This window comes from Talpa europaea (assembly GCF_964194135.1).
Source record: "Talpa europaea genome assembly, chromosome: 6".
Lineage (NCBI taxonomy): Eukaryota > Metazoa > Chordata > Mammalia > Eulipotyphla > Talpidae > Talpa > Talpa europaea.
The window spans coordinates 26,300,817-26,327,880 of record NC_140072.1 but is presented as its reverse complement, the minus strand read 5'-3'; the positions used below and the strand labels follow the sequence as shown (position 1 = coordinate 26,327,880).

General features: G+C 34.1%; 1 protein-coding gene across 3 annotated transcripts; it reads right to left on the bottom strand.

The window, feature by feature from the left end:
* On the bottom strand, positions 1-25,820 carry PPM1B (protein phosphatase, Mg2+/Mn2+ dependent 1B; the record flags this gene model as incomplete). Of its 3 annotated transcripts, none has more annotated exons than XM_084234945.1 (5): positions 1-30; positions 9,187-9,244; positions 9,903-10,014; positions 17,261-17,378; positions 24,975-25,820. In XM_084234945.1, 5 exons carry the CDS (start codon positions 25,818-25,820, stop codon positions 1-3), a joined length of 1,164 nt encoding a protein of 387 aa, XP_084091071.1. The 3 variants fall into 3 exon arrangements, with proteins under 3 accessions (XP_084091071.1, XP_084091069.1, XP_084091070.1); XM_084234943.1 differs by lacking the exon at positions 1-30 and adding an exon at positions 1,603-1,919; XM_084234944.1 differs by lacking the exon at positions 1-30 and adding an exon at positions 1,603-1,919 and having other exon boundaries at positions 17,261-17,324.
* Between the last annotated feature and the right edge of the window lie 1,244 nt (positions 25,821-27,064).

Below are 27,064 nucleotides of genomic sequence, written 5' to 3'. Positions count from 1 at the left end.
CTACCATGGGTCTTCTAGATCTCCAGCACCCTACAGGAAGAAAAAAGGAAGAATATTATTATTATTTACCTACACCACTTCCAGGCTGGATTGAATTTCAAAAGAAAACAAAATTAGATGAACAAATTACCTTCCTCTCTTTGTTTGAAAAGGTACTTTTACAGAGAGATGTGTGTATTGTATATTGTGTGTATACACATGTTATCTAATAAAGAAAGAACACTGGTTGGTTTTTTCTCCCCTCTCCACCAAACGCCTTCCTCTTTTCTCAACCACTTAAAAATATTCTGGCATTGGAAAAAATAGATCAAATCATCAGCGGTATCTGAAGATGCCAAAGTTTCAACTTATGGTACCTTAAGCAATTTTAGACATGATAAATATAAACATGAAAAGTTAATGTTCTACATTCACAAACTTATTTTAAAAAATATTTTTTATGAGACTTGATCACTTGTATTTAAAAATCCATTTTAACAAAAACAAAACTCATATCTGCCACTATTGAAAATATCCCATAATTCTTGCGTTTATTAAGCTCTGATGAATAGTTCTAGCAATGTTGTCTATCTTCAATTTTTAAGGTGCTCATCATGGCATGACTATGTGGGTTCTTACTGTGCAAAGAGTAATATTTTGTACCACAAAAAGGGGACAAGAAACAGAATATATTTACTTTGAGTAAGCAAGACTTCTCAAAAAAAAAAAAAAAAAAATTCCCTTCTAGTTAATGGAAAAAGACAAGTCAAAAGTTTTCTAAATTCTATATAAATACAAATGAATTTCTATTAGATATTTTTCCAACATACCAAACCTGGTTGTTTCAAAAAAAGTAATTTAAAAATAAGTACAACATGCATAGATTATTCCACATCACATGCTTTATTTGGACTTAAACACTTAAATTTCATTCTAAACACTTGATTGACATACATTTTGATGTATGTAGTTAGGCTATACAGAATATACAAACCAAAACTGTATGAATACATAGGATTTTCAAAAATTATGTTTCATAAAGAATACAGAGAAAGGAAAAATAATCACACATCCAATACCTCAGGACTTCCAAAAATAAAACTACAGAGATGTAAAATATAAACAAGTCAAACAACACACAAAATATCATCCTTGAAAAAAAAAAATTACAGGCCAGCATCTACCATTCTTTCACAAACTAAAATTACTAAAGGAAACACAAATATATCATAAAGCTAACTATGAATGTACTAACATGTAAAATAGTGTGAAGCATCATTCTACATTAACAAGCTTTTCCACAATATAATGCAATCTCACTAATCAGCAATTTCTAATCTTATCTCGTACGAGCTTAACTACTGGCTTTAATCATTGGTAGCCTAATGTCTGGCATACATTATGAAATGACATGTAATTTTAATAAATTCAAAGTACTATAAATAGTCAATTTAAAACTATCTGATAAAAGTGTATGCAAAGGCCTTCTTAAAAAACAAGGCTATATGAATAGAATAAAACTAAATTTACCAAGAGTCAAATAACAAAATGGTTATATAAATGCATACATTGTACTTCCTAGGCAAAAACCATCAAATCAAAGATCACAAAAATATTACCACAAAGTAAAGTCATATTTTTCCACCACCACTCATCTTTGTCCCTGCATCTTCATTAGAGCTGTCTAATTCAGCAAGACCACTGTGTGATTCAGTATGGCTTTCCTGCATTGTCACTGGGTTGCCAGCGTCACTGTTCGAAGAAGGAGCTGTAGCAGCTGGGTCAGCAGGGCTTTCTTCTCCCTCTACTTTAGCTAGCCTGTAACTAGTCAGCATCTCCTCCAGAAGTTGTCGGTAGTTTCCCCTATGATTAATTCTCATTTGCCTGAGAGCTTCCACCAATTTTCCCTGTGATCCACTTTCCTCAGCTTCATCGGAGGCCTTTTTTTAAGATTCAAGACCCCAGTGTCAGTAGACAAACCAGGATATCACATGTATTTCAAACACATCACAGCAAAACACTCATTTCTCTACTATGAGCAAATAATACAGTGTAAACATGAGAACATTTCATTAAGTTAGTATAAAGTCTGACTTGTCAATTAATAAAATCTTTCAATTAAAATAGCTCATTTTTTTTTGGCAAATTACCATTAACTAGTTTGTCTTAGTTCACATTATCAAAGTTTACTGACATTTACTCTATTACAATTCAACAAACACAAGCATTTCCTAAAACTTACTTAAAAAAACAACAAAACAATTGGCTATGATTTAGCACAGAAGGAAATTAGTGTAAAGCAATAGGAAAGGACAGAAAAGGAAGCCATCAGAACATCAAGTTTTTCATTATTTGTGCTAAATGACATAGGTTAAGAGAGGGGATAGACAATGTAGAACTATATAAATTTAAACTGGGTATACTTAAAATTTTAAAACTTTATGGATGAAAATTTTATTTACTTATTTATCATTAAATATTTTAATAAAAACATATCTAGATAAAATAAATTATTTTGAACATTATTAAGATGAACAGTAAACTCAATCTTTTTATCTTTTATTAAATTTGGGGAAACTTACTGATTAATCTAGAGTAGCTAACTTAATCTTGTTATAAGAACATGCTCTAACATCCAAGCTGAATTAGCTGATAACTATTAGACAGACTAAAAAGATAACCTTATATTCTGTGCCTTCTGACTTGATAAAGAAGCACAGAGCCATGTCCTGTGTTCTTGCCAAAAATGTTTACTATAAATCTAAGAAAGTTAATTCCCGATTTACAGGAAAACGAAATAGAGACTTGAGATAAAGGACACAACAATGAAATAATCACCACCCAGAATTTAGGATAAGCCATGAAACATAGCTCAGGCTCTTCATACTCAGTGTCAAGAGGGGGGAAAGTACTTCATTAAAGACTTACTTAATATGCCTGACTGATAACAATTTGATTAGACCACAAAATAACAACAACAGCAGTCACTCCAGGAACAAATGGTAAAATTCAAGCTTGATATTAGATGATACTATTAAATTTATTTTAATTTTCTCAGTATGATTAGTATTTTGGTCATGTAAAGAAATGTCTTAATTCTTAAGAACTACATGACAAAATATTTACAGGTAAAATATTATGATGTCTAAAATTTGGGGTCAACCAAGAGAAAAAATAGTGTACACACATACACACACACACAGAGAGACATGGCAAAATGTGAACAGTTGTTGAATCTAGGCAGAAGACATGTAAATGTTAACTATTATTTCCATTTTTCTCTATGTTTGGAAGTTTTGATCATAAAATGTTTGGAAATAAGTACAAAAAAAGTTAAAATTTTATTAAAAGTTATGTTAGTGTTATTTCAGTTAATACTGGTGAATTCAAAAGATAAAGAACCTCTCATGCTCCTTCTGACACCTTTATTATTAGAGTAATCACTTTTTTTTTGGTGATTTTTTATAGTAGTTATAGTGGGGAGGAGTAGTTTCTTTTAACAAAAAAATACATTAAAACCAAACCTATAAATCAAGTATGAATGGATTTACAATGGCTGGAATTATAGAATTATTGAACTGAAAAGAATTTGAGCTAATGACCACATTTTAAAGTCATTTTATCTTATAGTAAATTACATTTTCCTATTGTGCTGGATAGAAGATGGATGGGCAAAGCCTCTTTCCCAGCCATTTCATTTGGTTCTTCAAAATACTGTTACACAACTCTCTTGTGAGTTTTCATTAATATCAGAAAAGGAACCTATTATTTAGCTGTACTTTTTTTTTACTTGAATTCTTACACCGTGTATACATGTACTATAGCAATTAATTTCCTCTTACAACTGTTTATGAGTCTCTCCAATTAGATTATAAACTCTTTGAGGTAAAAGTAATTTGATATTCCTTTATCCTCCTACCACCTCGGAAGGAAAATTAATGTTTGTGCTAAGACCTTGATAAAGATAATCTCATTTAATTCTTACAGTTATCTTGCATAATAGGCACTGCAAGCCTACTTTCTATAAGTAAAGAAACTATGGCTCAGATAGATTTACATGATTTGTCAGGACAACAATGCTAGTAAGTGGCAAAGCTCAGATTTGTGTGAAGGTGTAATAAAAATCCATGTCCCTCTGAACGTTCTTTTCAATACATTATTGTATGTAACAGGTTTTATAGTAAATGCCCCATAAAAACAGATACTTAAAAAATAATGGTTAAAATTACTATAGCAATAGACCTCAAATGATTTCATATTGAAGGCTACAATGTATTCCCCTTGATACAGGAAGATTAAATGAAATTATAGGACAATCATATTAGATGGACTGGTTAAGATTATTCTGCAAAATAAATTTAAGGCAATTACACAGAGACTTGTCCTCCAGTTTGTTTTTAACAATTTTACTGTCGTCTAGGTTAACAGAATTAAATCTCTCATTCAAAAGTAAGGCCTTATATCATCATATAATACTTAGAATACAGAAAAATCAAACAAGAACAAATAAGTTGGAAGAAGTCTAAGCACAGTTAAAATATAAAAGTTAACTACTATTTACAAACATTTTTTAAAATATAGTTGCCATAAGCAAAATTCTTCAAATGACTAGCCAAAACTGCAAAAATAGTAAAGAATGCTAGTATAAGTATTTTCTGTTGAGTCCTATTTTACTCCTATGCTTGTCAGCTATAAAGAATTTTTGGCAGTAAAAATTCTCAAATATTATTTCATAAGAAAAAATTTAAGTAACTAATGAAGAATCTAATAAATTAAATGTTACTGGCAAGATTCATGTAAAATTTAGTGAATTTGAAATAATTTTTAAAGAGTCATTGAAGTGGCCAAGATCACACAGCTACGAAGTGATATATTAAATCATACCTTAAAAAATAACTAATGTTATGAGCATTATGGTCTCTATAAAAATGCTTTGACAAGCAAAAACACAAATATGAAATAATTTACAAGAAACTAATATTAGCACAGTTCTAAAACTAACACAAAAAGGCAGCTATGTTTACTATAACTTTTATTTGAAATATCTATATAAAACTTAATAATGTAAAAACAAAACACAGATCCTCTGGCGTTCTGTCTTATCTTTTGCTCCCCTTCTCAAAAATCAAAATGCCTTAAAGTTTTTGTATCGGGATTCTAAAAATGTGTATGCAAATGAAAAATAGTGGATAAAAAATAAGGGTTAACTATTTTATTTCAACAACTTTATAAAATATTCCTATTCAAAACCAGAATAATTTAAGACTATAAAGCACAAGATTCACAAAAGAATGAGAAATGATTTTTCTTAGAATGTAGACACAAATGTAATCTCTAAATAGCTTAGAGATGAAGATTGGAATGGTATAAAGAAAATAATTTTTGGAATCGCTCAGATTCAAATTCTTACTACACAATTTACTTAGTTTTATAATCTGAGCAAACTACTTAATGTTATCTACAAGAAGGGTGTTGAGATTACCTATCACATATGCAGGAGTTGGGTAAATGCAAATTCTCTTTTTTACCCTTGGAAAATATCAAATTATAGAGCAACTTGGTCAGAGGGAAAAGCTTAATATTTTTGCATAGAAAATATAAAGCTCTAAAAACAATTTCATACCAATCAGCAACTTTAAATTATTTTTAAAAAATGTATGACTTAAACAACATCTTAGCAAACAACTAGAAGAATAAATAGAATTAATTATTTATTGAGCTCTCACCATATGCCATTGGTTGCAGCTGGGAGTACAGCCATAAATCAGGTGAAATCCCAGATCTCACAGAATTTATATTCTAGTTACAAAACACAAACCAGAATATCTCTCTTTTTTTTTTTTTAGCGGATTGACCATATGTATTTTCTGATAACTAATATCAAATAATTGTTTTTATTTTTTTTAATAATTGTCTTTTGGATTCAGGTATTTTTTTTTCATATCCAGCTATTTTTTTTTTAATTTTATATAATTATTGTATCATTTTTCATTTTTGCAAAATGTACGCATTGTCATTTTGGTACAAACTGGAATCTTAAAAGGGGATGATCTCAGAGTTTTGCCTAGTATGAGAACAACCTATAGCAAAATGCTGCCTTTTTTTTTTTTCATTTCCTAGGTGATTATTCTTTTGGGATCACAGATTCTTTTGAGGAACTGATTAAAACCCCCAGATATATCACTAAAGAATGTGTATGTAACAAATGAAGATATGTTCAAAAACTTTCTGAAGACTCATGAATTCAATTCCTTGATTACGAATTCCTGTTAAGACTGATATTCCCCTAAATAGTCAATTATCTGACTATATTTTAAAATGACTTAATTTCCTGACATAATTCATCTTTTACCAATAAATTATCCAAAAAAATTTTTTAATGTAAGATAAACGAGTGACTCTCTAATTCTAATGGTACTACTTACAGGAATTTACAGAACAATTCTTTTATAAAAATATCTTAGTAATCTAAATAAATCTCTGATTAGCATTCTCTTAATGTCTAAACAAATTACTTTTCATATTTAAAATTCATTTTTATAATATCTCCAATTGTCTCCTCTTCTCCAGTTCTATCACATTTTTGTCTTTCCCATTCCACAAGTTAACTATCAGCTCCTGCCACCATACTTCTGGCAGTATCTTCCATATGACATAGATCTAACTAAGTTGGGAAGCTTTTTTGGAGCACATCCGTGTTTAGCTCACCTCAAAATGAGGTCAAATGAAAAACTAAGAATTTAACTAAGCATTGGTAATTTCTTCTGCTTTTTTCACGTTTTAGTACTTTCTTACTACTTGTAATTATGGTTCAAATTTTGTAAGGTCATGTTTATTCTGAAAGGGTAATGTTTCCCCAGAATAGGATTCTGAATTGCAAAGTAGTTTTTATAGTAAATAGGTTAGGCTCTCTAATCCATATATTTATCTACTAATAGTGAGCTTACACTTATACTTAGTTTACAACTGTTCACCTACTGACTTTCAGCATTTCTTAAATGTACATATTTCCAACAGATTAAAGAAACAAAGAATACTCCTTTGAGTCTATCATTCTTATGCTCTTGAAATATCAAATTCAAAAGGTCACTCCAGTATCTTAAAATTAAAAAAAAAAAAAAAACAAAACCTCTGGCATCCAAATTTTTTTCCCCCACCACAGCATTTCTCTTGTCTAGTCAAAATGATGTCCTTTTTTTCAAAGATAGCTTTACAACTTTGTCCTTGCTTCTCTTATCCACTTAAACCTATCATCCTTCTCATTGAATTTCTGCCATTCAAATCATCCTTTAAATCCATTTTTTTCTCTGAAAAATCTGATTTTCCCAGTAAGCCACTATACAATTCAAAAGGCAATTAATCATATTCTATATCTGGTCATTTCTTTTTAGTCTTTACTAAGTTATGTGTAACAATTTTACTATTTAACTTGCGTGTTTATACACTGCAAATTGCACTGCAAGAAGGGAAGAGACTGTGACTTATGGTTTATAGTGTCTTCCATACATCAAACCATCACATAGTAGACTATAAGTGGTTGATCTGTTGTATTAATAGAAATCATACAGATAAAGATAGTTAAGTATTATCTCCTTAATTTATACAGTCATATAATAATCATATTTAAGCCAAGTTTTATATTCTCAGCATCTCCCCTCAGTTTGATGGTTGTGTTGCCTATTTATTCACTGCTTATATATCTACTATTTGTTAAATATTTTCTATTTTTAAAGAAATTTAAGTCATCCCTGATACATGTTAAACAGAAATATAGAGTTATAAAACATTTCTTAAAATCTTGTTTAGAGTAAAAAATAGTCAATTTTTGAGGGACCAAGAAATTCAGGAGGGTATGGCGAAATAATTTTGAGATTACACACTGGGGTTGCATTTTCAAACACAAGAGGAGACAGGAGTATTTACATAACTAATGAAGACTCAATAACTATCTGTGGAGGGTTTATTTCCTCTACCCATAGTGGTAGATGCTGTGTGGAACTTTTAATCTAGATAAAGAAGTCAGACTGTCTTCACTCTACCTCCCAGTTACCACCATCATTTTAGCTGTGTCCATATCCTATGCTCTTGATGTAGGGCTCTCTGACTACATCACATGACAAATCTTTATTTTAAATTAATTTATACAGTCTTAGATATAATTCTTAATACTTAAAGGTCTTTCCACAACAAATTCAGAAACACTGCTCTAGGTGAAGATATAAATTCTGCATTAGGAATATAGAGTACCACTTTTATTCAGCTCACTAAAATATAGTAACTCTAAAAATTTCCTTCTTGTTAGGATACTTTCATTGTTAAGAAAAAAAAAGTTATATGTAATTGCTATGCAGTAATGAATCCTGAAAAACAATGTAATTGAGATGAGATATAATTTTTAGCAGTGACTGCTCTCTCTCTCTCAATGCCTGCCAAGAGTATTTGGAGACATGCAAGATGAGTCTTTTCTTCTCAACAAGTTTCATTACTAAGTTTGGTTCCCTTAAATTTCTTAAAAATGTTAAAAATTATTTTTAAATGTACAAAAACTAGAAAACCCTATGAGAAAATACTTGTTTGAATTACTTTGAAATTTAGGGTAATTAAAACAAACAAACAAAAAAGAGACTGTTTTGTCTCCTGGAACTATACTAAGACAAAAGAAAAAATATTACAGCTGACAGCGTTATTAGTATTTCTAAGGATGGGAAAAGGATGAAGAGTTTTGCTCTGATGCAGCACAGCAGGGTACAACAAAAATGGTTATTTCAGTTCAGCACTCACAGACCCACACTACAACAGTAAGATTAGAAATTATCCTCAGGTATTCAACTGGGCACACAGTGGCACTGAAAGGTCTGGTCTATCACTATCACTAATTTCCAGTGATGGAGCAGCCTGCTGGAGGAGAAATTAAGATATTTAAAAGCACATTCTTTGTCTCAAAATTAAGATTTAAGGGAGAAGGAGAAGAAAGGCAGACATACAGGGAGGAAATAAGTGCAGTCCAAACAAAGAGATATTAAATGGCCAGGGTAAGTGAAACAAAACTATCTACAAAACATCTCTATTTCAGTTCATCTCCTTAAATTTTAACTGACTCCTTAAGATGAAAAGCAATAATAATTTATTATAAATGTCAGTATGTGAATCTAGTATTTATATTACAAAATTTTACTTAAAATGCTTAAGAAATAAAACAAAACTTACCCCATCACTTTCTCTATGTGGATTCAGCCTACTATAAACAGCTTCAATAACATTGCGCCTAAAAAAAATTATGCTTCAGCTTTATTAAATTACATACAATTATTAAGTTTTGAGTATTTCATAAAATAACTCACCTAACTACACTTAAAAATTGCCACGTGGCTTCTATAGCTCTCAGAATTTGATCTTGCACAATGCATTTGTTTCAATTTAACAAGGGAAGAATCTTCATCCTTACAGAGTACGATAAATAATTCCTTTAAAAAAACTCGGGGGCCTCCTCGGTGGCACAGTGGGTTGAGCATAATGCTGTGAAGCTGTCCACAGCCTCTGCAGCACCAGTTTGATTCCTGACTGGCCAGGGAGATTCCCACATGGCGAGGCAGACCTCTCCTGTCTCGCCTGCTGTTTCCTTCAGCAGTGCACTTGGGTCCGTCTGCCTGTTCTACTCCTTGCTGTGTCTCTGGTGAATTCTCTCACCCTCCCACACCTCTGGCCTGTACCCCAGCTCTTGTATAAATAAATAAATCTTAAAAAACAAACAAACAAACAAACAAAAAAAACCACACCTCTTTGGAATGAAATTTTTAGAGTTCTTCTCTGGCACAAGAATCATCAACCCATTTCATCTTTAGATAATTGATGTACTTCTTACCCAAATTATTTAATTGCTAATTATAAATGCACTCAAAATTAGTTCTTTTTGTTCTACTTACTTGGCAGCAAGACCTCCCCCAGGAGGCAAATTTGGGATATTTTCTGCAGACAAGATGCGCATGACATGGGCAAGATCAGGCATTCCTTCCTCCCCAGACTTCTCCATAATTTCTGTTTTTTAAAAAGAGTGTTTATATTAATATGATAAACTCAGTAATCACAATAGAACCTATTTTAAAACATAAAAAACAAACATTATCTTACCATCACACAAGAAACAAAAAAGTAATTTTAAAACATTATCTGCATACATATGTTCATTTCAGCATTATTCACAAAAGCAAAATCTGGAATTAAATGTTGAAAAATAAAGGACCTGTTAAGAAAATTTTGGTGAAATGAAGTGGTTTACAATCACCAAAAATTCCTGTGAAAATAGCACAGATGAATGGAAAAACATTTCTGATCTATTTTTTTTTTTTTTTTTTTTTTGTGGGACCCTCGCCTGCGGCCGGGGAACGAACCAGAGCTGCAGAGGCTGTGGACAGCCTCCCAGCCCAGCGCTCAACCACTGTGCCACTAGGGGAGGTCCTATAGGTTTTTTTGATACCTAGTTTTGTTGCACAATTTAAAATAAAAAAGGAAGATAAAGCACATAACTTGATAATGCTTAGAACAGAATGTTTACACATTCCATTTCTATTTACACTTTTTGGAATCAAAATATTAACTCTTCAAATATCAGATAATAGCAGCATACTCTTAAGACAACAAAAAAGTAGTGTACTAAAGAACCCTCAATATGCAAAATCCAAACTCAATTTGAACTTAACTTTCATTGCTCCCATTCAACAGTGCCCTTAACTCTCACATCTCCAAAAGCTCTATTCAAAGAAGTCTTCTCTAGCTTGTACGTCATCACATATACTTTTGTTTGAAACACTATGTCAATACAACCAACACATTGTATAGTTAGCTTCTATTCATCCTTCAGGTTTCAATTTTATATGTCACTTTCTTAAATTTTTCTCTGACTTAAGTTTGCAATACAAACTGTATTTCATTGTACAAGAACTTTACTATATTATACATTGCAAGCTTCATGAGGACAGGACGGTAATTTTTCTCTTACACTTACTTCCCTATAGTACACTTTCTCAACAATATTGACATCTGGGGCCAACTTTTTGTTGTGGAGGTTATCTTTGCAGTGCAGAATGTTAGGCAATATCCCTGGCCTCTAGGTACTAGAGCTGCCCCCCTCAGTCATTAACACCAAAAATATTTCCAGACATTGCCACATGTCCAACAGGGGACAAAATCTCCACCAATTGAGAACCACTGAAGTCTAATACATTAACAGTCAATTTCCATACCCCTTCACTAAAGCAACTGTAGTCCAATGGAAACTATGGTGGTTATGGTGGTTTCTCCTGTTTCTGCTTATCTTGCAAGAACAGCAGGGCAGGTTTGTGACAGTGAAATAAAGGGACAAAAATGCCCCGCCCACTTGAAATGAGGATAAAACAGATTTCTCATGATTAACAAGTTGTGTTTCTGAGCACAGGCCCAGAAAGCATTCACTACTTTGAAGTACCCTCTTACTACCCAGAAAAAAATAGACATGAAAAGCAAATCTAAGATGCTAGTTCATAGTTAAAGAGACACCACTGAGAAGGGATGAGCTCAGTTTTACTGTAGTTCTAGATCCATGATTTAGCAGAAAGCAAACAATCAGACTATATCAACTGACTTTTTTTTTCATACTCTATTCTTCGGCCCCATAGCTTCTGCCCAAAATGCCATCCTCCATTAGCTTTGCTCCAGTTTTCTAACAAGTGACCTAGAATTAAAGTGTTTTCTCAAAAACTGGGGGGATGGTTATTGGCTTCTGTGCAGTGGGTCCATGTTAGCCAACACAATGCACCACCATCAGCTGCCATCTGCGATTGTGCATTTTTTCTTAAAGATTTATTTATTTATTTATTTATACATACATACATACATACATACATACATACAAGCACTGGGTACAGTCAGAAGAGCGGGAGGGTGAGAGAATTCACCAGAGCCAGAGTGGGGAGCAGAGCAGGCAGAAGGACCAAAGTACACTGCTGAAGGGAGCAGCAGGCAGCAGGAGAGGTCTGCGCGCCATGTGGGACCCTCCTCCGGTGGCCGGGGAGCAGCCGGGAATCGAACTGGCGCTGCAGAGGCTGCGGGCAGCTTCGCAACCCAGCGCTCAACTGCTGCGCCACCAGGGAGGCCCAATAATGCATTTTTTCTAATTGGTTTCTTGGCTTCCTTTTTACAATCCCCTTGTAAAGGGGTTTGCCCCCATCTTTACAATCTTTCTCCATATGGCAACTGAGAGAGATTCTTTTAAAAAGTCAGATCAGGTCACTCTAAATCTTTTAATGAACTCTCATCACCATCTGAATAAACTATAAAGTTCTTGTTTTGGGGACCTACAAAATTTACTTCTTAGCAAGCTCTCTTAGTCATTTACTTTTCTACTAACTCATTGAAATCTGGGCACTCTGTATACTCCTCCCCACCCCCATCTTGGCTGCTGCCTTTGTCTTGAAGGCTCTTCCTCTGATAGTCTCCCATTCACAGGTCTCTGCTCAACTGCCTTTTCTGAGCGACCTTTCTATTCCTTGCTATTCTCTTCTTTTAAAAATATTTTTAAAATATTAGAATATAAACTCCATGTGATCTAAAATTTATGTTTTCTGCTATAACTCCAGGGACACAATATACCAGAATGCTTTTACTTCAAAATTTGATTTCAGATTGCATGAATTAAAACCCAATAGAAATACAACCCTTATGAAAAAGAACATCTTAAGTAACAATGTAAAATGATTTTGCAGTGGTTGTTCTGGATTTTAAAGTCTTTTGATTGCATGATTATGATTGAGTATTTTCCAAAGGTCCCACAGATGATAATAATACATATTTGCCAACTCTGCCATATATATGTTGCAAAGTTAAAGACTATTCAACAGAATATTAATTATTAAGGTTCTGTTTTTTGGTGTGTGGGTTTTTGCTCTACATTTTTTCAGCTCTAAATTGTCAATATTAATTATTAATTATTAAGCATAATCCACATTGAACCGAACCTCTAAGAAGTTAAAATTTAGCTGTTATGGAGGACTTAATAAGAGCTGCAGTTTGCTAAGGACTTACATGCTGGACACCATACTAGGTACTTAACATTTCATTTCTGCAAACAACCTGTATGGTTGGTGTTTTTCTATTTAGGTCACTATAAAGAAACCAGAATCTTCAGCAGTCGGGTAAGTAGGCTGAGATCACATAAGAAGTAACTGACATAAAGTTCATCCTCAAATGAAAACTATCCAGTTTGTTTTTTATGAATGAGGAAATAGGACAGTAAAAAAAAATCTTGCCTTCTGATAAACTTTAAGTCAGAGATCCCCCATCCAAATGTAGCTTATCAGAAATGTGTATCAACAAGTTCCATCAACAGTTCCTCTTACTAACTATATTATAGTTGACTATATATATATATATAAAAGCAATGAGTGTCTCTGACATGGTCTTGAAAGTATTCTCACATTTCCTTTCTTTCCACCTCACTTTAAAAGCAGAACTCATTGACAATTTAGAGCTGAAAAAATGTAGAGCAAAAACCCACACACCAAAAATTAGAACCTTTATGCACCTTGCTTAGGGTGTGCAGCTGGATAGTTATAAAGCCAGAAAAGATGTTTCTCTTTCCTCCACTCTTCCCATCTGCAAAATGGAGTTTTCCTATGGTAGTTATAGATTTGACATTGGAACATTTCACATTTCAAAATTCTCAATAATTAACATTATTACTGAATGCATCCCCATGAGAGGGGGAGGAGACTCACCATGCAATGGCCCCAGGAACTGGTACCATATTCCCTCCACCACTTACACACAAGCTGCTTTGGACTACAACTCCTAGCATGCCATAAACCTGGCAACTCGGAAGGAAGATGACTGAGGTGGATACATAAAACAAGGTATAATGAAGAAGGGAAAAAAGGTGGGGAGGCTGCTCCTGGCTGTTGGCCCTGGCAACGGCAATGGCAGCCATTACCTTGACCTCAGGGTGGATAATATGGCATATTTTGAATTTCAGATCTCTCATTCTGTCCCAGATCTCTGAGACTTGCCTAACTCCTTTCTTGTAGTTCCTGCCAGTATGTCCCTTGAACTTGTTTTGGTGCATTGGGGCCTCAGCTGATCAGTTTTGGGATAGGCCTATTTTGCGGTGTGTTTGGACAGGCGATTTTCAGAGTATGAGTGGGCATCTGTTATCTGAAATCCTTTCTTCCTGTTATCATTCTTTCTCCCCCCTACTCCATACCAATTAAAGATCTTTGAGCACACCAGAAGTATGCTTACTTTGCCCTTGTGTTCATGATGACTGATCAGTTTTGGGATAGGCCTATTTTGCGGAGTGTTTGGACAGGCGATTTTCAGAGTATGAGTGGGCATGTGTTATTTGAAATCCTTTCTTCCTGTTATCATTCTCTTTCTCTCCCCTACTCCATACCAATTAAAGATCTTTGAGCACACCAGGAGTATGCTTACTTTGCCCTGTGTTCATGATGACTGAACCCTTAAAATGGGTTTCCCTATAACAATTTTGGGCCCACGGGTACCCCTTGGTCACAAGATTTAAATATGGCTATTATATTCAAAATATGATTCATGATAAGCCAAATTTAACAAGCTAACCACATGATCATTAATTGCATCATTCAAATGTACTTACTATATATATAAAAAAAATCAAGCCTTGAACTGCAAAAAAATTAATGCTATCCAGAAGACTGACAATGCAGATTTGCATTATCCGAAAGAAGAAAAAAGAATCCTTAAAACTACTTAGAGCTGTTTAGTTAAAGGGTCAGGTATTCATGCTGGCCCAAACTGGTTAAACCCTACCTTTGCTTCATTAATACCATTTGCATAATAAAACCTCCATTCAAGAGGGCAATTCGTACAATCTGAGCATAAAATTACACAGTGCCTGAACAACCCAGATTCTGGACATTCCAATCTGTTCCTGCCTGTCCAAATATCAACAGTACTATAAAAGCCCAAACTGCTTTAGAAAACCATGGCAGTGCTTTGAGAGCGTTAATCCATGTCCCCTTGCTTGATCCAAGTAATGAAACTATATCAAGAATCTTTGACTTTAGTCTGGTTAACTGGCTGACTCAATCAGGCAATCTTACAGTCACATCAAAGCAAATAAATATGACAGACATAACTTCACAAAACATTCTCTGCCTAGAATAAACACATAGGGAAATAAAAACGCAATATTAAGTTTGGGATCCTGTCATAATCTGCAGGGCTTTAGACTGCAATACGCATTCTGAATTTATCAGGGTAACCACTGAGTTTTTAAAAGGGTGCATAACTAACATGTTAATTTTTAATAATGCATACTTGAAACTTATGTTATAATGCAATGTTACTTCAATGAAAACAAAAATTCATGAGATGAAAGTAAAAAAATGTATAATAAGCAAAGAAGAAGCTGGATTAAAAATACTATTAATTCAATAGAAGGCAAGAAAGAAGGAAAAACAAATGACACAAATGAAAAGAAATAAGCTAACAAATTTAAACTCAAACATATCAGAATTTAAAGATAGTGTTTCTCTTCTCATTCATTTCTGAATTGGTTTCACTCTAAAAACCTTTAGATTTTTAAATCAAGAAAGGTTAAGTCTTTCTGGAAGTAGAGAGGGCAATGATGATGGCATCAGAGCCTTAACAGGGTATACAAGTCAGAACACAGTAAGCAAAGCTTAAGCACTGCTGGGGGTGTGGAGGGGATAATGCTTACAACCTGCAATGGGGCATTTAAGTGAGGAAAGCATCTACACAAGTATTCATAGTTCCCAACTTGTTTTAACACAGGAGCCAGATTTTTCATTGTAGAAGAGAAGTACAAGTAAGAAAAGGGAAGAATGAACTCTGTAGTACTGGATACAACTTACAATTATTGGTAGGACAGATGGAGAGAGAGAGAGTGAGCTAAAGAAGAAAGGAACAAGGAAGAGACATAATATATGTGTGTGTGTACTGTTCTCTCCTTTGAGGAGGTATAGGAACAGAAGCATCCCAATAGCATACGTAATGCCCAAATCTCAATTCTTAATAACCACTCTCCTCTACATCCTTTATAAGTCAACCTTTCAATGGAGGAACCTGAAAGACAATATCTCAAGCAAATGATAGAAGATTATCAACTGTTGGGGAAAAATTAATGCCATTTATCCCTGATAACAGATATAGTGGGACGAACCTAGTATCACTTCTATGGTATTTCTGCCAATATGGGCCTAGCAAGAAGAAACATCAATTAACCCAAACTGAGGAGGCATACTAAAAAGTAACATATACTATTGAAAAATGCCCATGTCGGGCCTCCCCGGTGGCGCAGCAGTTGAGCCCTGGATTGCGAACCTGCCCGCAGCCTCTGCAGTGCAGGTTCGATCCCCAGCTGCTCCCCGGCCACCGGGCGAGAGTCCCACATGGCGCGCAGACCTCTCCTGCCGCCCGCTGCTCCCCTCCGCAGTGTACTTCGGTCCTTCTGACTGCTCTGCTCCCCGCTCTGGCTCTGGTGAATTCTCTCACCCTCCCACACTTCTGACTGTACCCAATGCTTGTATAAATAAATAAATAAATAAATAACTTAAAAAAAAAAAAAAAAGAAAAATGCCCATGTCAATAAAAATTAAAAAATGACTATGAAACTTTTTCTTACTAAGGGAGACTAATGAGGCATGACAGCTAAATGCAGTAAATGCTCTGCACTAGATCCTGGATGAATAAAGGCAGAAACTGGAATGGGATCTGTGGTCTACAGATCCCATTAGATCAATGTTAGTTCCCGAATTTTGATGGATATCCTATAGTTATGTAAATCCTGCCCTTTGTCCCTCTGTATTAAGGCACACTACAATTATGTACAACTTGCTTGCAATTGATTCTGAAAAAAATCAGTAATATATAGAGGAGTGTCAGCAGAGGGAAGGAGGTAGTGCAAGAGGCAGGCAGGGGAGAGAGAAGGAGAATCTATGTCATAGAAAGTAATTATACAGGCAAGTTAAATGAGGTATAATGTAACAAATGGGGCAAGCTTTAACAGACTGTTTTTAAATTGTTTCTCTTTGGTGGTATAACAGACCTATCTGTCATCTTCTCCTTTCAATAAATCTAAAGGCATTGGTCCAGAATGTGACTATAAGTCTGAGGCAGATAGATAGATGTCTGCCTTTTAAAATCTGATTTTGAAATAGTTGTTTTCCCTTAAGGACATTCTGAAAGAATGATTGGATAAACAAGATAGAATACTCTTCCTTTCCTTCTAAATTAAAAAAGGCATCTTTCTTACCTTCAACTCGTGATTCCAAGTACTTATCCAACTCTGAATCTTTTCTCACTGCTTCTTCTGAGACCTTGGGGGCATTTGAAAGGCAAACTAGTACAACACTCATGTTATCTCGACTTCCCTGTATATTAAAGAAAAAGAAAAATTGTATTTCAACAGCTTACCAACACTGTATTTACTTCATAACAAAGTTACTTACATTAAGCAATTATAGTTTATTTAATCACCCAGAAAGCAGACATTCATTTTCACTCCAAGAACAATCTGATAAAACACCCTGAAGAAATAGTTTCTAGTTTCTTATTTTTAGACTTTTGAGTCTACCTATTCTTACCACCATTCTAAAGCTTGAGGAATGTGAAGATATCTTCACATGTATTAAATCTTCCAAATGGTTTCCCACTCAAGAGCACATATTCTCAGAGAATTAAGTCAAAAATGCATTCTCCCAAACAAATGTGCAATTTTTCCCCCAGCTAATTTACCTGGGTCAGAGAAATTCTACAAAAACTATTGAGTTTGATATTGTTGAGAATCACTGATTCAGCAGAATATTCAAGTCACTAAACTGAACAACTCTAAGTAGAAAAAAACAGCAAAATTGGAAACTTTTCTGAGTACAGCCTTAAACAACATAACATTAACTGGATGGCTAAGATAACACTATAATCATATTGAATAACTTTTGAAGAAAAGACATCAAATAGTTACACAGAATCATAAATAATGTCAAGGTCTGTAGAAAGCAGCTAAAACTGCTAATGAAAGACAAATTTTACTGCAGCCTTTTAAAATCACACCCTCAAAGAAATGATCTACATTAAAAAGGAGCACAGAATACATACTACTCTATTACCATGAGATTATGAGCAATAAATTAAAAACACTTTCTCATTACTTTTCCTAAAGGCATAGTACTATTTGAGATTCTTAGAAGAGAGTGAAACTGTTCTTAGAACAGTGATGTTTTTCAATCCCTTCCCTCTTCTGTTCACCACTCTAAAAAATTAAGTCAATGGAGGTGGTAGACTATTTCATGTTGATAATGGGGAATGCCAACCCAGGTGACAAGTCATACCAGTTCTAGTCTTTTTGGTTATTAGGGGCAGAATCTATGCAGACATTGTGTAGTTTGTATTTGCCACTATTTCAGAACACAAGTGACACAGAGCCAAAAAGACAGGCAAGGTGGCCTTAAACTTCTGCTACCACCTTCTAAAACGCAAAGCAGCAAAACTAGAAGGCAGGGGCAGTCCTGTCATAAGATGGCTTCCTCAAAATAGTAACTCTTCATAGACTCAAGCCTTGAAAGAAAGAGCCGTAAGGTATATAACCAGATTCTCAATATTTGGCAAAAATCAGGATTTTCAAATTGACCCAACTAATTGCATTCCTTAATGAAATTCACCAAAACCTTCATGATGACTTACTAGAAATACCGCACTGTATGTGTGTATCTCTCTTTCTGCACTGGCTCTCTGTCTCTCTTACACACACACACACACACACACACACACACACACACACACACACACACTCATTCTCTTTCTCTCTCTCTCTCTCTTCCAAATAGGAAACAAACCCACAAAACAAGATTCGGGCATTTACCACATAACTTCATGTCAGGGAAAAATCTTATACTATAAATATTTAAGAAACACATTACTTGAATACTAATTTTTAAAAGCAATTTCATGAATAAACAGAACATCTTACATTTTCAAAAGTCCCGTTTCTTCTAATCATTTTCTAATAATATGTAACATTTTCTTCTAATATGTAACATTTAATATGTAACATTTACATTTAATATGTAACATTTTCTTCTAATATGTAACAACAGCATAAGTGTTGTTTAACAATTCCTAATTTATCTATATATAAAATTTTAATTAGGTTTTTGTAAGTCATAAGACATGTCTTAACAATTCAAAAATTAACTGAAAGAATTATCAAGGATACCTAAAGAAAATAATTTACATTTCTACCTCAGCATTTTAAGATCAATGATACTTTTAAAAAACCTATTTTACATGAAAATGACTTTCTTACAAAAGAGTATGTGCGCTTTCAGTAATTTACAGGCAGCAACTGCCCCTGTTTTCTTGAACTAAATCATCCTTACATAAAAGAAATGATTAAAAAAAGAAAAAACAAGCAAAAACCCATTTTGGACAATTAAAACAACTAGCCTGATCTTTCACATTAATTATTTCAATATCTTTTTTTACTTTTTAATTTGGTAATAGTAGAACAGTAATACTTTAAGAAAATAAAGCATTATAGATAGTAATAGGTCAAAGTAACCAATGCTTTTGCCATAAGTAAGGGTATCTAAATTTAACTGAAAATAATTTTATACTGTTAGTTTTAAAGTTGAACACTGCATGGTTACAAAGAATTGTCCCAACTCAGGTGTTAACACAACCTATAATACAGGTTGTGAAGAGACCCTCTATTAATGCCAGTATAAATGAACACCTGACAAATGTCATCAATACTGCTCATTTTTTTTTAATAGAGGCATGTTTTATTTATTTATTTATTTTTGTTAGTTTGTTTGTTTATACATGCACTGGGTACAGTCAGAAGCGCAGGAGGGTGAGAGAATTCACCAGAGCCAGAGCGGGGAGCAGAGCAGGCAGAAGGACCGAAGTACACTGCTGAGGGGAGCAGCGGGCGGCAGGAGAGGTCTGCGCGCCATGTGGGACCCTCCTCCGGTGGCCGGGGAGCAGCCGGGGATCGAACCGGCGCCGCAGAGTCCACAGGCAGCTTTGCAACCCAGCGCTCAACCACTGCGCTACCGGGGAGGCCCAATACTGCTCATTTTTTAAAAACCTGGCATTCACTATAATTATCTCACTTACATATAGTAAAAACAAAAAACAAGCTGAAGAAACAGTCCAAATTTCCACTATCTGTGTAAAGATGAAGTCTATTATTATTTCTTTTCAATAGCATTCACCTCTTATCACCATTACTTTATTACTTGAATATTCCCTCCATACAAATTTATCTTTGTTTCAAAACTATCATCAACAGAATAAAAATTTATTGAGTTCTGTAAACCAATAATGTTCAGGGATCTGCCAAAAGTTTTACTCTCAACAAGTCCATGAGGAAAATATTATCACCCACGTTATAGATGATGAAACTGAGGCTCTTCCCAAATTCATAAGTGGTACAGCATAACTTAAAACCCAGCTATATCGTTATGAAGTCTGTGTTTTAACAAGAGAACCCATGGTTCTCAAACAGAGCACCAAAAAGTCCCAGGTACCAGAGTATGCTTACAGAAACATTTTAAATGAGGGAGAACACAGCAATATTTAGTATCTGCAGACACCCTCAAACTACCGTGAGCTAAGTTCATGGTTTCCACATTAGAGAACATTAGATAACACCCTCTTTGCAAAGCTGAGATTAAAAAAAAAACAAATCCCCATAAAAATCAACTAACAGAGGAACTGAGAGTGGCAGTGCCCCCAAACTTCCAAGTTTTAAGATTTTGTACAGTGTCCAGTAGGAACACACCTCTCATTAGTATGTGATAGTGTTTTTTAAAAAAATAAAACACTTCAATGTGTATGTATAACATGAATATGTGTTAAAACATGTATACTAATTAAGTGTGGATCTAACTAATATCTGTAACTGTTAAATAATAATGTGGTTAAGTAGTATTGTGAAAAAAATACTTAAGACACTCAGACATCATCAACCAAGAAAGTCTGAGAATCTCTATACTATATACTGTACTTTTACTATCAGTTCTTCTCTGTAACTCAAAATATGTAATGACACCCCACACTAATACTATGTTTATTATATTTTCTGAAAACTATATGGAAAGGAATTCTCTAAGTTTAGAGGTAAACAATTATTTGGGGGAATACACAAATGTATCAATAATCTGGACTGATAGTATCTTTGCAAAATAAGTCACTAACTTTCCTAAATTTAAATTATTTATCCAGCTCATGTTTTAAAAAATAAGCAAGCTTCTGATAGGTGGTCTACAAACTTTAAAGAAATCAAACAGTACAATTTTGCTTCAAACATCTTTGTATTTGTTAAAATTTTTATATTATTATTTGAAAATTTATTTATTTCTGCTTAGATGAACTATGGGTGTAGGCCAGAGGTGGGGGAGGTGAGTGGATTCACCAGAGATAGAATGAGGAGCAGAACAGGAGGATCTACTGAAATTCACTGCTAAGAGGAGAGGCGAGTGAGATAGGAGGTCTGCTCGTCCTATGTGGTCAGCTTCCTGGCTAGGAAACTCATGTCATAGTGGTGATAGCGTGATAGCGCTGAGACTTAACCCCTACATCACCAGGAAGGCCCCCCAATTTTTTTATTATTCTTACAATTATTTTTTTTTAAAAAAAGATTTATTTATGCATACAAGAACTGGGGAAAAGGGCAGAGGTGTGGACGGTGAAAGGATTCACCCAGAGACAGAGTGGGGAAAAGAACAGGCAGACTGACTGAAATACACGGCCGATGTGAGCAGCAGGCAAGTCAGGAGCTACGCCATGTGGGTTGCTCCCTGGCTGGCTGGGGAATCGAACTCATACTGCAGTGGCTGTGGACTGCTTCACAGGTTGCGTCTTAACCTCTTGCGCCACCAGGGAGGGCCCTCTTAGAATTATTGATAAGAATAAAGTCTAGTATTTCCCTTGGGGAAGTTTTCCCATCAAATCCTCTGGGGACACCTTGGTAACATGCATACGAAACTTGGGTCAGAAAACACAATTCCAGTCTCAATAGTCTACCATCAACAGTTATCAAATATATGGCTTACCACTCACTATCTTTTACAGTCCATACCCATTTCTGTACTTGAAAACTAGAAACAAATTTTTTCAGTTTGTTCATGTCAGAAGTTTTCTATGAGCATGAACTAAAATGAGTTTGATTTATAGGTTATGAAAGGTCATGCAATATCAGCTACATATTCCATGCAACCAGAAATTAGTTGTCAATAAACATCATAAATGCTAGCAATGGCAATAAAATGTGAAGGCACTCTCTCAGAGACCATTCTCCCCCAGAGTTAAATACCTAAATAGGTTATGTGACCATTCATCAAACACAACTTCATACTATTAAATGGCAACCCCCCCCAATGATTACCATTAGCAATAATTGTTCTAACTACCTTTTAGAGTTGTGAAAATTCAATGAGTTAAAACATGAAGTGCTTAGAACAGTATTCGACTCATAGAAAGCAATAATTTGCTGATACTATTGTGATTATGATCATCACAATCTCCTAAGATTTCATGAGTTAACATATGAAACGTATATATTACATGTAATATATGTACAAGTGGATGCAAACCAGTAAGGAATGAGTGTTAGACATATTGGAAAATAGTAAGACTTCATTTAAATCTATTATCAGGAAAGTATTACTTAACTGGATGTATTCTATTTATCTCTCCTCCTAAAGCCTCTAACATTTAATAATTGCTAAGTACTTGCTTTACATAGATTTAAAATATATAACCAATCTTTCAGACTACATTTAAAATAATTAATTTTTTAAACTACATTATTCTATAATATTGTAACCCTTCGCTGTTATATTACAAACAAGTAAATTTTACGGAGTTAGAAAAGCAGGAATGAAGATGTTTCTCAAATTCCTTAAGTATCATTCAGGGGTTCAAAAAACTCTGAAGTCTATTAGGTTTCAGAGGCTATTAAGCTCTTCAAAGCTGATTTCAAATTTGAATGCAGCTTCGTTCAAAATAGCTAAGACAGCCAACTTCCACTACAATTGAGTAAATTATGTGTAATAACCCCTTGTCTGGTTACTATTATTTAGCATTTCGGAGATTTTAATTTGCCTCGACTCTTTTGGTAGCATCACCAGGTACATGAACCACTAGCGAGTGAAGATATGCCACCAGAATCATTTAAAACCCATTGAGGAGGGTGGGGCCAAAATTCCAGAAAACTAATTTCCTTTTAATGGGCGGGAAAATACTGTATATTCACTATACAAATTTATTCTCTTTACTCCAAATTACAGGCTTAATAGATTTTTTTTACTATTCCCTCAGTTAGACGTCATTAGACAGAATGCAATGCAACCACGAATAATGTCTTAAATTTAAAAAATTATCGATATGGAGAGCTCTGTAATATTGCTGATTGCAAAGGCAGAATGGAAAGTAACAAAGGTAATGATTTTATTTGTGTAAAAACACACATACTCATAGCCAGGCAAAAAAATATTGGAGATATGCAACAATGAAAATAGCTTAGTTGGGTGGCAAAATTTTTAAGTGCTTGTATATTCCATATTATCTGGACTTAACCAGTAACAAACATTTTTTTGTAATGGGGAAAATGCTATTTCCATTTGCTAATCAAGCAAAAAACATGCTATAGGTCAGAATCACTCATTTAGAGTTCAAGGAAAAGCACATTTTAGAGTCACCTACAATTAAATCACTGACAAGCATTGATACTTCTATATGTGACTTAGGTAGAGAAGTAAAAAGCATACAGTGTTTAAAGAGAAAAAAAAAATAAATCAAAAGGACTAGCAGTACTAGCATCAAGAAACTTTCAGGAAAAAAAGGCTTCCAACTGGAAAATCCCAGCCCTTAAATTTTTTTCCTTTTGCAGTTGTCTCTTCCCATTCTATAAAAAAGAAGTAGAGACTTCACCAAAACCTGGACATTTCCACAGATGTAGATCCTTTCTAAGAAAGGTTCTGGCTATGCTTGTACCTTCCACAGCAAGACAGAATGGTTCTAATCTAAACAGTCAAAATCTTTATTTCATATAACCAAATGTTAGTTTTGTCTTGGTATCTTTTCAATCACAGAATACTTGCATATTCCTAACTCAAAATTTAACTGATTACTATAGAAACATCATAAAAAAGTTTAAAAAAGAAAAAAAACCCACTTGAAACTGTGTTTAGTAGCTCGGTAAAGACACCCAAGGAAATGGTTGCTTCTTCTCTATTTCTCTGGATTTTCCCCTTATTACTGAATCAAGTTAAGATTCATAGAATATTGCAGATCTAAGTTAAACTTCAGTGTTCCACAGGAACTCTTCAGAGAACACATACTAACCTTTGGTTTCTAATCAGTGATGATAAAATATGAATTCTATATGAAAAGAATGCTGATATCTTTTACTAAGGTGACTATCCATCATGTTATACATCGCTTAGTTACGTGCAAATTCCTTTTAAATTTTATTGCTAGGGAAGAGCTTCCTTTTACTAGATAGAAAGAACTATACAACTCATACTTTTACTTCAGTTTTTGTCTTAGTGGCTCAGAAACTAAATTACAAAACTTTACTTGGCATAGATTACTCTTTTGTATATCTAATACCAAATTAAACTATATGCATATTTAATAAAATTGTTTCAAAATAAGATTGATAGTTTTTGCCAATATATATAGGAAATTTGAACCAAAATTCACAATTCTGTATAGATGCCTCTGCCACAGCAACAAGCTATAAAGTACTTATTAAATGACAGCAAATGTCTTAAAATTATTAAACTTAATTTTCAAACTAGAAGGTTGAGAAAAACATGAATGGCAAAAGAGAAGTTTCCTTTCTGGAAAACTTTAGAATATCAGAAATATCAATGAAAACATTAAAAATTTAATGTTACTTACCAATCCTTTCAAAATTAATAGGGTACTTTAATTATAACAAAAAGACTTACACATACCTTATGTAAACAAGTGTCCACTACCCAATTGCACACATTTTCCAGGTCATCAGATACCTCAAGCCTAGATTTAACAAATTCACAGAGCTCCTCATTACTCATAACATCCCAGATCCCATCACAAGCCAAGATGATAAATTCATCCTCTTCTGCTCTTAAAATTTCATAAACCTCAGGCTCTGGAGAAACAAGTTGTTCTGTTGGGCCCTTGCCATCAACACACTTGTAATCATAGTCCCCCAGAGCACGAGACACTGCTAATGAACCATTAACACGTTGTATCATTACGCTGCCGCCTGCATTTTGGATTCGCTCCTTTTCCCTTGGATTGCAAGGTTTGTGATCTTGGGTAGAAAAGCAGACTTGTCCATTCCTATACAGAACAGCACGTGAATCACCACAGTTGATAAAGTAGACATGCTTAGGTGAAATCATAACTCCCACTGCAGTTGAACCGCTCCTGTCCATTCCATTTCTGAGGTCTGAAAAGTTACGCATGTATTCATCAATTTTCAAAAAGCCAGTTCTGATACCATTCTTGACATTTTCCACTGAAGGCTCAAGAGTAGATCCTGATTTTCCAGCTGCCCTAAAGTCTTCATTATTAGTGATGTGTTCTAATAAATGTGTTGAGCAGTAATTTGCTACACGGGATCCAGCATGCCCATCATAAACTGCAAAAAACGACCAGTCTTCCAAGCCTTGAGGAATACCTACAACAGCCGTGTGAGCATCTTCCATTTCCACTCTCCATCCCTGCATGCTGCTTAAGCCATAACGTAAACCATTCCCAGCACCATGAGCATTATGTTTCTCAGTTTTGGGTTTATCCAAAAATGCACCCATGTTTAGTAATGAATCTGAAAGAAAAAAAAAGTGTAGGTATTAATATTAAAATTTGATAATTAATCCACAATATTTTATCAATTCTCTATTAACTTCAATCTCAAGTGTATTTTTAGTATTATCCAAATATACTAGAACAAAAAAAGAAACCAAAAAATTTCCTACAGTATTCTAAAACAATGCTTTCTCAATCCTAGCATACGAGAATAAACAGATTAAATCAGAATCTCTGGGGGGTGGGATCCAGATTTTCTCAGTAATTTTTTTAAAAAGCTTCTTTAGTGATTCATGCAGGAAGTTGAGACCCACTATTTTAGGAGAAAGGAAAATCAAGAAATAAAACCTATTAGATTCAAATGCAATTTGTAAGTTTAAGGGCCAATGTATATATAAAACTGGACAATATTTAGAATGATAGAACATTGAACTCAATATTTTTAAAAAAAGGTAGAAAAGTATAGTAATAATTTTTTAAAAGGCTTCCAAAAGTATGGTAATCAGGAGTCATCCCCAATGATCATGAAGGCAGTCCCAAAATCCAAAAAAAAAAAAACATAAAATCTCTATTCCACATTTGATCTTATCAAGGTTTTATTGAATAGCAAATTGAAATCTTTACTTGGATTTGCTGAAATCTACTATTTGGATTCTGTTAAAGACAAGCATAGCTCTAACAATGTGCTAAAGAATAAAGAACATTAATTATACTGTTGATTTCTATGCCCCATGAAGTAGCATTTGGGTAACTTTTACTATACACTACGGTATAGTATAATAAACTGTAAAGTACTATGCTCTCTGCAAACCAACCAAAGGAATAACTTACACTAACACTATGAGTGAACCATTCAAGACCCAGCAGATACATCCTGTCCATTTTAATATATCACTATTTCCTTGAAGAAGTAAATCTACCTAAAAAATAGTAAAATGCATAAATGTACTCAGTGCAAGACTGAAAACTCGGATAAAATGGTATCTATAAGTCAGTATCAAACTATGGCAAAGCACATCATAAATTCATGAAAAGATGATGCATGCATCTGGAGGGGAAAATTTCTTTCTGGGAAGAATTTAGAGAAAGACAAAATATTTAGTGCTGCTTTGTTGTAACACAAGTATCAAATTCTGCCTAAATGATTTCTATTTCTGTAAGAAGCCAGGTGAAAACATAATTCTGATGTTGCACTTTTGTAATTTTATAGAACATGGTTAACTGATACTTTCCTAGACATGAATATTAA